Source organism: Chiloscyllium plagiosum, chromosome 4 (assembly GCF_004010195.1).
Source record: "Chiloscyllium plagiosum isolate BGI_BamShark_2017 chromosome 4, ASM401019v2, whole genome shotgun sequence".
NCBI classification, from domain to species: Eukaryota; Metazoa; Chordata; class Chondrichthyes; order Orectolobiformes; family Hemiscylliidae; genus Chiloscyllium; species Chiloscyllium plagiosum.
In genome coordinates this window covers 127,540,714-127,552,126 of record NC_057713.1, presented here as the reverse complement: position 1 = coordinate 127,552,126, position 11,413 = coordinate 127,540,714, and the positions used below count along the sequence as shown (strand labels likewise).

The window sequence follows — 11,413 nt, the reverse complement described above, 5'->3', positions numbered from 1 at the left end:
CAAAGGCTGCCTTGCTGATCTTTGAGGGGCCGTATTCTCTCCCTAGTTACCCTTTTGTCCTTAATATATTTGTAAAAACCCTTTGGATTCTCCTTAATTCTATTTGCCAAAGCTATCTCATGTCCCCGTTTTGCCCTGATTTTCCTCTTAAGCATACTCCTACTTTCTTTATACTCTTCTAAGGATTCACTCGATCTATCCTGTCTGTACCTGACATATGCTTCCTTCTTTTTCTTAACCAAACCCTCAATTTCTTTAGTCATCCGTCATTCTCTATACCTACCAGACTTCCCTTTCACCCTGACAGGAATAGATGTTGAAAGATTCTCCCTTTCTGGAAGAATCTTGAACTGAGGGTCACTGCTTAAAAATCAAAGATCACCCATTTAAGATAGATGATTTTTTTTTTCTTTTTGAGGGCTGTGAATATTTGGAATTGTCTTCATAAACAATTGATGGAAACAGTCGTGGAATATTTTTAATGCAGAAGTAAATCGATTCTCATTAAGTAATGGGGAAGCAATGGCTTGGTGGTATTATTGCTTGACTTAGACCAGAGACCCAGATAACATTCTGTATTAATGAGTTGGACTTGGGGATGAACTGTAATATTTCCAAGTTTGCCTATGGGTGACAATGTGGGTGACAATCTATGACAATGTGATTGTGATGAGGTTTCAAGCAAATTTCCTCTCTTTTAACCTGCATGAAAGCTAACATGCAGGTATAGCAAGCAATTAGCAAGGCAATAGATATCTTGGTCTTTATTGTAGGAGAATTTATCAACAGGAATAGAGAAATTCTGCTGTATTTGTTTAGAGCCTTGGTGAGATTGCACTTGGACTCTTTAGTATAGTTTTAGTTTTCTTACTGAAAGAAAGTTGTACTTGTCATAGAGGGAGTACAATGAAGATTCATGAAACTGATGCCTGGAATAGGCAGCATTGTCTTTTTTGGGTAGATATTGAGGTGTTTATGTCTGTATATCCTGGAAGAATGTGAGGTGATCTCCTCAAAGCATTAAAACCTTGACAGAGCTTGGCATGGTAAATGCAGGAAGGCTGTTTCTCCTAGAGTATCACGACTGGGGGACACAGTCTCAGAATAAGAGGTTGTGTTTCACTTGCAATAAAATGAGGAGGAACTTTTTAAATTCTTGGAATTTTCCAACCCGATAATGACCTGTTTATTCCTACCCTGTTTTATGTCTGTAAATAATTCTCAGTCTATGGCAGTATATTACCCCAAATTTTATGCTGTAATTTTGAAGACTTGTGTTTAAAAGTCTTTTGCGTTGGACTTTCATTCAAAGCCTTCTGAAAATCCAAATATACCACATCTCCTGGTATATATTCTATTAGATGAGGATTCTGAAGATATTAGGCACACGCTCAGAAACTCTAAATAGGTTTGTTAAACATGATTTGTCTTTCATGGATCAATGTTGACTGCCTGTCATTATTTTCTAAGTGTCTAGTTATCACAACCTTTACAATAGATTTTAGCTTTTTTCTGACTACTGATGTTAGATTAACGTATATGTATAAATATGCTGTGAAAAGGCTTTGGTCATCTTGAATAGTATAAGTAATACTGTTCTATATCTTCATTTCACACAGGGAATACATTTTGTGAGTTTCTGGGAATTTATTAGTAATGGATATGTATTGGCATTCTTGATGCTATGTACAGTTCTCCTTCAGAATGTTTGCCTACAGATTTCATACTACATTGTTATCCGAGATGGAATACACATAAAAACAGCTCTTCAAGTAAGAAGCAGTTTTCTTTTTTCTCTCTACCTTTCAAGTCAGTTTTTGAAATCTTGTCTCCCTTTCTCAACCTGTCAAGATTTTCCAAGCGTTTTACTCGATGGAAGTTTAGTGATGTTCTTTCTCCTTCTCCTTGACATCACAAAGCAAATTTGCTTTAAGGTGTTAAATGTGTTATTGATCAAGGTTTAGATTGTTACCATTTTTTCCCCAAAATCAGTTGGTATATTTCACTCTGAATGGTCATGTTAAGAACTTCAAATTCTTGAACTCGGAATGCCTCTTCTTCTGCTGATGCTTCCTCATCATTGCCGACGCTCCAGCCACTACCATAGCCAATAGATTTTCCAACTCTCGAGCACCTGGTTCATTGCCACCTCAGAGAACTGACCAACCAAATCAAGTCCCAAGGACTGAGGGATCATTGTGAGAAATGTTCTATGTGCTGGCAGACAGTGGCTGATGAGGTACTGTTTGGCATGAGGAATTAGTGTTCCGTTCAAAAAAAAATTTCTCTGTTTTCCTGTGCAAGAATAGTTGGGACAAAATGAGAAAGTTTTAAAGACATTATCCATGTTTCGAAGGACTGACAATGAGCTTAAAAATCCAGACAAGAGTTGAAAACTAACTTTATGCTGCACTATAATTGCAGTTTAGGATTTGTCATACAATGAACTCTGGCAACTCTGCATTTTAACAATACCATTGAAATTATTTCATACATTTGGGTGGGGGTGGGAGCCATTGCAAGTGCAACTGTTTTTGGTTTAGTGGGCAGAGTTTTATTGTTGATAAATCTACTGTGCAAAGCAAGTTGGCAGTTATTTAAATTAGGTCGTGGTTCAGAATTTAGCAGCCATATGAATGTATCACCTGTGAGTTATGTTAACCAGGGCTCAGGGAGCAGCTGCTAAAAGAAGGCAAGAATTCCCAAAGTCCAGATTCAGCAATCAAGTACTAATTTAACACTGCTTTTGGAACCAGGAAGCACTGATGTGTATTTTTCCCCCCCTTGCTGCCCTCCATGGTAATTCGTCATCTTCCTGGTGATCTTCAAACCTTGTCTCCTCCTATGATCTGCCTCTCCCTTTTGCCCTTCCTTCACTCATAATCCAACAGCAATCTTTCTTCCCAACCCAGATTTGCCCGTTGCTTTGAAATACATCTTTCCTGTCTGACAGCAAACCCATCTTCAGTGTGGCTGACTGTCAGATTTAAAAAAATTCTTTAGCCTTTAGTTGAATTTGGCAACACCTCCAATTTCCTGGTATTTCTGGATTTCCTGACTGCTGGTAGATACCTTGACTCCCTCCTTGCTTATTGTCCACATTGTATTGATTTCATGAGTCTGTGATTTTGATTTTAAAGCAAAGTGCTGGAGTATTTGGTTAATGTGTAACCTTAATTCTTTTCTATAAAATAGTACAACTGTAACATAAAATGGTTTGGTAAATGAGATCCTCAATGTGGTAACATCAGTGTGTTCTCCATTGATTTTCTTAGACGATGATTTACTTGAAAGCCTTGTCACTGCCTACATGGGTCTTGAGTGGTGGTCATCTGACCGTAGGCCAGATAATCAATCACATGTCAGTGGATGCTTTTCAAATAATGATGGCAGCATTTATGGGATACTATGTCATTGCAATTCCAGCACAGGTATGTTATCTACATAAAAGCTAAATGAATGTTGATTTAATGGAAAATGAAAAAAGTTATGTATAAAGTAAATCACATCTGAAATTTTCTCCTTTAGTTTAGCCCACAGGCTGTCAATAATGTCTAATTTGTCACACTACCTGTCAGGCATTTAGTAGTAAATTAAGAATAATTTCCTCCAGCTAAATATGGGGAACACTTGTAGCCATTATCTTCAGTCGCCTTCACAAATTCCATTCCCGAGCTACCGAATTCATTCATGTCTCCAGCAAATGTTAAGGCTGAGCAAGATTACTTCCAAATTAGAGCATGCGAATGGCAGATTTGGGAATCCTGCCATCTGAAAGCAGAAACAAGGGAAGAAATTAGACTAAGGTTGTATCCTGTAAATTATGGTCTGAAATTATTAAATTAATGGTTGAGTCTGGAAGCCTATAGCATGTGTAAGTCAAAGATGCAATACTGTTCTTTTGAGCTTGTGTGGACAAAGTTCAAACTTTCCATATTCTGTTGTTGGAGATTATTAGAAAAAGTCAGTTCGGTATGCAAAGCAAATCCTGTTGTAAACAAAATGTGCTGATGTAAGGTAACATGAGGTACAGTGGCTTTACTTAAGGGCAAATTATTCAAATTCCACACTAACTAATAAGCTAGGATGATAAACTGTTAGGGATTTTTGAAATTACCCATTTTACATGTTTGACATGGAGATAGACTAACTCTTATTACAAGAGTGTGAATCTGGTTTGATTTTGCTTTAGTACTTATTGCAACATGAATAATTTATGTTCTATTAAATGCATTAATTGTATTTTGATTTCAGATTATACTGGCAGTGCTATTACTCTATATGCAATTGGGATATAGTGCTTTGATAGGGGCATCTATCGTCATTATGCTCATCCCCCTACAGTACTTCATCTCAAAACGATTTACGTCTATTCAAAGAAAAACAATGGAATGTTCAGATGACAGAATAAAAAAATCAAATGAAATGCTGCAGAGCATAAAGGTAATGGTCACATGCTGAAGTATTGGGGGATACAAGGTTACTAAATAAGCATCAAAAATCTAATTTTGAAACATAATTTGCATGAAGTCATTCTTATTTGGGGAAATTCAGTTCTTATTTATATTCTAAATATTATTGTGATTTTAATGTTATTTAACTCTCCCTTTTGAGCATTTAGTCGCTACTGTATGCTGTCTTCAAATTCTTTTTGGAATTGAGCACTTGTTTGGGGGATTTGGTGATATTATGAACATGAGTAATGTGAGAGCTGTTCCTTTCATTGGTTGAAAATGGTGGAAATTTGGTTTCTTTTTGTATCCCTCTAATTTGGATTCCTCCTGGTCATGATGTTGTAACTTAGTCAGACTTACATATGCCATCCAATTGTAGCAAACTATCCCTCTCCGTCCTTTTAGTTTTAGCCATTGGAGCTGATCGCCTCCTTTTCCCCGAACTCCTTTACTCTCTGGTCCAAATAGGTCAGACTGCCTTCAGCTAGTTTCATTCTTCTTGACTGAACCATGATCAGAGATTCACATGTAATTACTTCGCTTCCCACTCCTGAACCATTATCTATGGTGATATCCTAGGATTAATTGCTGGTTTTCAGCTACATGCTGTCCTTGGCGACAATACCTAAAAAGAATGTCTGTCTGCCTGCCTGTCTACTGTGTGATGACGACATGCAGATCTATCTCCCCATCACTTCACCTGATCTCTCCACTGTCTTGAGTTGTGATAATTGCTTGTCTGACATGTCGTACTGTGAAAATGTGAAACAAGAAGGGAAATAAAATACAATTGCCTTCTATGGCCACTTGTGTTCACCTATTCACATTTTATGGAAGCATTTCAAAGTTGATCATTCCAGATGGAATGTTGCCAATATTAAGGATTAAGCTCTGACAAAATAATAATTTTGGGGAAAAATCTATTACATAAACTTTCTAAATTCATAATTAAAACAGCCACATTTACAAATGCCATATTTTACCTTGAACTATTAATCTTGGATAACTGAAGTACCAACTATTTTGTGTTGTTACTGTTTTTCCCAGAATTTCTACTTTTGATTTATCAGAAGCCTAAAAAGAATTAAAGCTTCATTTAAATTGTTCTGTGATATGAGCTGTTTCTAGTTGGACCTTCCTTAAATGGCTTGCATAAAAGAGCTTTTGAAGTGATTGATGTTATGTGAGGCTTTAATGCATCTGTTAATTTTACAGCCGGTCAGAGTTTTACACTTGAAAAAAAATCCCTTCTTTATCTTCCTTGTTCTCTTTTGCATACAAGTGACCTCATTCTTTACAATGGCAACAGTGGATGGTATATGTTCCATCTCAAAGTGTGATGATAGGGGTGATTTGAATATGAATTCTTCACTTGCCCAGGCAAATTTGAGACGTTGCTCTTATGTCATTCAAGGAGAATCAAAGCACTCTAAGCTGTTGAATGGAACTAGAAACGACTCTGGAAATATTTTACAGTATTTTCTTTTTAATTTAAAGGCAATCAATCACATATTTTTGGCTAATGTTTCTCGATTTCAGAAATTAATGCGAGAGGTGAAGGAAATTATATTGGACTCAGGGAGCATGTTGAGACAGTAATTCATGACTCTTACAGATTGAAACTGACCTGTCAAATCATGCCTGCTGCTTTAAAAAGTTATTGCAAAGATAAATTGTGGAAGAGGTAGTATAATTGTGTTACTTTTGACAAGAAATAGGGATATGAAGTAAGTAGCCAAATTTGGTAGGGTATGGCAAGTGCTGCCCTGCAAGACTGTGCATTGAGGCTTTGAGTTTTCACCGTATTTAAAAATGGCTTGGATAAAGGAATTGAAAGCTATAAATTTGAGTTACTAATGACATTACCTCCTTTGGCACAGTAAAAAAAACAAACAGGTGTGAGCAGCAAGTTGCAAATGGCCAATAATAAATTAGGTGATTGGCTAAAACTTTGGCAGATAGAACTCAACGTGGCAAAGTATGGAATCATCCGCTATGTACTTTTTAAATAGGACAAAATAGGATTTATGGATGAATGGAAGGATTTAGGGATCCAAGTACAGAGATAACTCAAAGCTATTGAACATTTATTGTAATCAACAACCAGTCGCTAACAAGAATGGAAATTCTGTGTCACTGGTCATGGATTCTGTGGGTCCTTCTGTGGCTGATGAGCTCAATTCTAGTGCTGTGTCTCTGACTAGAAGTATGGTAAGTGTTTCTGGGAGGCGGAAGTTGTCCTTGGCCTTGAGATTGTTGTCGTGTTCCTTTTCTGTACTTTGTCTTGCCTATGGGTGTTCAAGGAAGAATTGTGTCCCTTCATGTAGGAGTTTGCTCCAAGTCAGCATCTTCTGAACGAAGGTGTCCTGTGCATTGATATTGATATTGCATTTCTTGAGGAAAGCCTTTGAAATGCTTCCTTTGACCTCTTCTTGGATAATTATTGTGAATGTTAATGGAATGTTGACTTCGATCTGAAAGGGGCTAGAATACAATAGTTTGCAATTTATGTTACAGCTGTCCCTGGCTCTGGTTGGACCCTATCCAGAGTACTACATTCAGTTTTGGACATCTGTGCTCAGAAAGGATACATGGATCTTGGCAGAGGCACAACATAAATGACGTTGGGCCCATAAGGGGGTTAAATGATATCAAATTGCATGTACTTGACTTATACACTGTTGATTATATAAAATTAATTGGTAAATGAAGTGTTTTGAAAATTAATTAAATTCAATTGAATAGATACTGTGCTGAGAAACAATTTCCTGTGGTTGACAAGTCCAGAACAATTGGAGCTCCGGATCTCGTACATCTTCTCTCTTCCACTTACCCCACCCTCAAAGAAAAACATTGATGTTAGTTAGGTTAACTGAAAATCAAAAAAACTTGATCAGGTTAGATAGAAGGTTAAGATATCAATATGGAGAGTTGTATTTTAGGTGGTATTACCCAGGCCCACCTGAAGCTTTGAGAATGGTCGGTTGGTACTTCGGCTGGAGGCAAAACTTTTACTTCTTGAAATTGAGTTAAACTTTCTATTAAGTTCTGAGGACTTTACAAGCAGTCATATTTCCCAAATTATAAATGATAACGTCTTTCGCATTCGTTAAGTATATCATGAATTTTCATAGCACCCCAACCTGCTTAAGTTATGTTCATGGGTACAGTTTTGTTGGCCAAAAATTGGAAATGCATCTGTTCATAGCATGACTATATAAATGAGACGTGTACCTGGTGGAGTCAACTGCTTCCTCTAAGCTCTGGTGAATAGAAATTTGCCTCCCTCAGAAAGTAGCCATTTATTTGTGCAGATGTTTAGCATTAAGATAAAAGCCTCTCTAAAATTGATTAGTTCGTGAGAAGTCTCAGTCAAAGAAGTCTACTACCTTATACATAATTATGTAATATTAGGGCTGAAGGCTGAATAGGCTCCTCTGGGGATATCAGTGGGAATGGGATAGGGGGAAGAGCAGGAAAAACCGGGGAGATAATCAAAAGGCTGATAGTCAAAGAGGAGTAATTGAAGGACAGGTGAGAAACGAAGTGAAAAATTATGGAAGGGAAAGTATATTTGAAAGGGAGACAGTAGAGAGTGAATGAGTTGAAATCAAAATTAGCAACCACCATCTCCAAGTTATTTTCCAAATGAAGAAATGCGTGATACAAAAAAAGTCTCAGATGTGTTTGGATGTACAATGAATATACACACCCAAATGAAGTTATCAAAACTATAACCGTCATCAGGACTCAATGTTAGCTTACTCACTGTCCGTGGATGCTGTGATGTGGAGGTGCTAGTGTTGGATTGGTTTGGACAAGGTCAAAAATCACACGACACCAGGTTACAATTGAGATAAGAGTGGTGCTGGAAAAGCACAGCAGGTCAGGCAGCATCCGAGGAACAGGAAAATCAACATTTTGGGCAGGGGCCCTTCATCAGGAAACCTGATTCATCAGAAACCTGGTTATAGTCCAGTAGGTTTATTTGAGAACACAAGCTTTCAGAGCCTTGCACCTTCTTCACATGCAAAGAGCAAGGGTCCAAAAGCTTGTGTTTTTAAATAAACCTGTTGGATTATAACCTGGTGTGATGTGATTTTTGACCTTGTTTATGGATGCTGCCTGACCCGCTGTGATCGCCAGTATTTTTTGTTTTCAGTATAACTGTCAAAAGCTAATTTTGTATGCAATCGCTTGAGCCCCTGGCAACAAAGATGAACAATCACTGCACGTAAAAGACAATTAAGGTATAAAAGCTTGAAATCACTACCTTTCAATCATTTCCAGTCATTTGCAAGAAAATTTATCAGCAGTGCTGACAGAAGCTTAGGATGGGGTGAGGGGGCTTAATGCGCAGTTGTTCATACAAGACCATTCACAGGTCTATGTATATGAGGGTCAACTACTTGCAATGAAATTGTTCTGCAGGTTAAACCTTTCAGTTTCAGAGCTGCATTGCAGGACCTAATGAAGGTCAAATAGATTCACATTGTGTTATTTGGCAAATGCATACAAAGCTAAGATAATAAACACCAACATCTTGCATCTGTCAGCATCAGAAAAGGGGAGAACAAGTCATGGGGTTTTAGTGATTGCTGTCTGTACAGGTGGCAAAATGCAAAATGAGAAGCATCTTATTCCTGCCTTTGTTCACAGACTAGGAGTTCTGTGCCAGATGTTGGAACTATTATACACAGAAGCTGTTTTAACATCAATAAAATGAAAACAGAGAAGGGAAGAGTAACAACAGCAGAATCTGAGATTCAGGGGTAGGGGGGTGTTGAAGCTGTGGATGAACAAGCAGCACATTGAGGAAAGTACTGGCCTTCAACAATGTTGAGGCAGTCCACAGGGTGTACAGAAGACAGCCCAGCTACCTCCAGAAAAGTTAAGGACTTTGCAGAGGAAATCTTTACAGGAGTAGTTTAACCATTAATTACACTTGCCACCACCTGCAAGCAGATCTGCAGTTGTTAGGCTTGGGAGGAAGCACTATGCCTGTGGGTCTGACCATCACAGCAGCATTGAGCTTCCTCATCATTGGCTCTATTCAAAAATTAACTGGGGATTTATGTTATGTCTCCAGTCATCAGTCAGCAAGTGCATTTGTGAGGTTATTGATACCCTTTTACAGGAAAAACAATTCAGCTTGTTCAGTTTACTATGGGCCTAGGCATCCAAGTGAGTTCCTGCTAGTGCAAGTGACCATCAACTGCTCCTATATGGTATTCTGAGCTCCATCATTCAGCCAAGTTCCTGCATAGCAGTGGGATTTACATCCTAGTGTACAGCCTGTTTGTGACAACACACAATAATTTTTGTATGTGTGCATCTGCTATCCAGGGAACTTCTGCTCTACTCCTTATTTACATAAAGTACTATGGCATCAGACAGAACTTTGATCCAGTCTGTGCAAGGTTTTTTTGACACATCTGCCAGATATTTCACAGCTTGCCTTAGCCTCTCCATCAACTCATTAATGGACAACTCTAGTGGCTTGTCATTTGCACTGGACTCGACTAGGTTTGGTTTTCCAGCAGTTCTGAGATTGGAGGCCTTGGCTGTTCCTCCTTCCTCCAGTTGTTGATCTGTTCCAATGCTGTGCTCATGGATATGTGACTCTGAGCTTATTCTAAATGCATTACCTTCTGAGGTGCATCCTCTATTAGTCTAAACTGTTTGTCCTCTAAAGTGTATTTTGTAGGCCTGGGAGAGATGGGCTTGGGGACTGGGGTTTTTCCTCTTCTGCCACTCACATGGCTCGGTGATCCAGAGGCCACCGAGATAAACGTAAAGGTTTGTTAGTGTTGTGTGGTGCCATCCTTACCCAAAGGTTCATTAAACTGTTGATACTTGATGTGCAAATTGGAACTTTTCTCGTGAGATGGTTCTTCATGTTCAGTCTCACCTTCAACATATATTCCCCTTTGTTTACTTGACAGCTGAGCTCAACGGTCTTTTCCCCGAATTGAGTGAGGACCCATTCTGCCAGTTATCCTTCTCCTGAAAGATAGACAAGTTATGATACATTAGCATGCATACATGATCACTCTACCTGTATTAATAATATGATACAAATCCCCAGAGCTATGATTATCATGTGGGTTACTTGTAAAATGAATAAGATATGAAGAAGTTGAGTCAGTGGGTTTGGGATAAAGTATGATTCATGTGGTCAGGGACCTAGATCAACATCCGCCCAGTCAAGTGCCCTAAAAACTTGTGTTTCAATAATGTCTCCTCTTCTAAACCCTAACGAGCCCAAGGCCAACCTACTTAACCTCTCCTCACAAGAAAATCTCAACATATCCAAAATCAACCTAATGAACATTTGTGGACTGTCTCCAGTCCTAGTATTTGTTTCTTAAATAAGATGTCCAAAACTCTCTTTTGTGGTCATGGGTAGTACACACTGTGACTGAATTCATCTGGAGGTTCACTGAAGCTGTTACCTGGTATGATGACAAAACATCTGAAAATTAACCTTCCAGCTCAGGGGGAAATCTATATCCAGAACCTCAACCTGAGCTACAAATCTTCTCAAAATGCGCTAACTGAATTAGCTATTTGCCCTTTAAGCTGATCTATGGTGATACTGTAAATTTGTCTGTATATCCAAAATGATTAAATCTTCTCGAAAACTACTTCTAACATTGTCAGGCCACCCTGAGTAATGATATTTTGCAACTGTTATAGTTGCTTATCGTTGGCTGTTGTCAGCTGCAGTTGTCTATACTGGTTCTGTAACAGATCAGAGGAGAAAGTGAGCACTGCAGCTGCTGGAGATCAGAGCTGAAAATGTGTTGCTGGAAAAGCGCAGCAGGTCAGGCAGCATCCAAGGAACAGGAGAATCGACGTTTCGGGCATAAGCCCTTCTTCAGGAATGAGGAAAGTGTGTCCAGCAGGCTAAGATAAAAGGTAGGGAGGAGGGACTTGGGGGAGGGGCTTTGGAAATG

The 11,413-nt window shown here is 38.6% G+C and overlaps 1 protein-coding gene across 8 annotated transcripts in view; it reads left to right on the top strand.

The window, feature by feature from the left end:
- LOC122549405 (ATP-binding cassette sub-family C member 9-like) overlaps window positions 1-11,413 on the top strand; it is a 141,869-nt gene that overhangs the window by 30,362 nt on the left and 100,094 nt on the right. For all 8 annotated transcript variants that reach the window (XR_006311522.1, XM_043689176.1, XM_043689172.1 and 5 more), the window contains 3 exons: window positions 1,620-1,772; window positions 3,276-3,431; window positions 4,255-4,443. Coding sequence is in view for 7 of the 8 variants with exons in the window: in XM_043689176.1 (XP_043545111.1) it covers window positions 1,620-1,772; window positions 3,276-3,431; window positions 4,255-4,443 (498 nt within the window). In the remaining variant the exon portion in view is untranslated. The remainder of the gene's footprint in view (window positions 1-1,619; window positions 1,773-3,275; window positions 3,432-4,254; window positions 4,444-11,413) is intronic.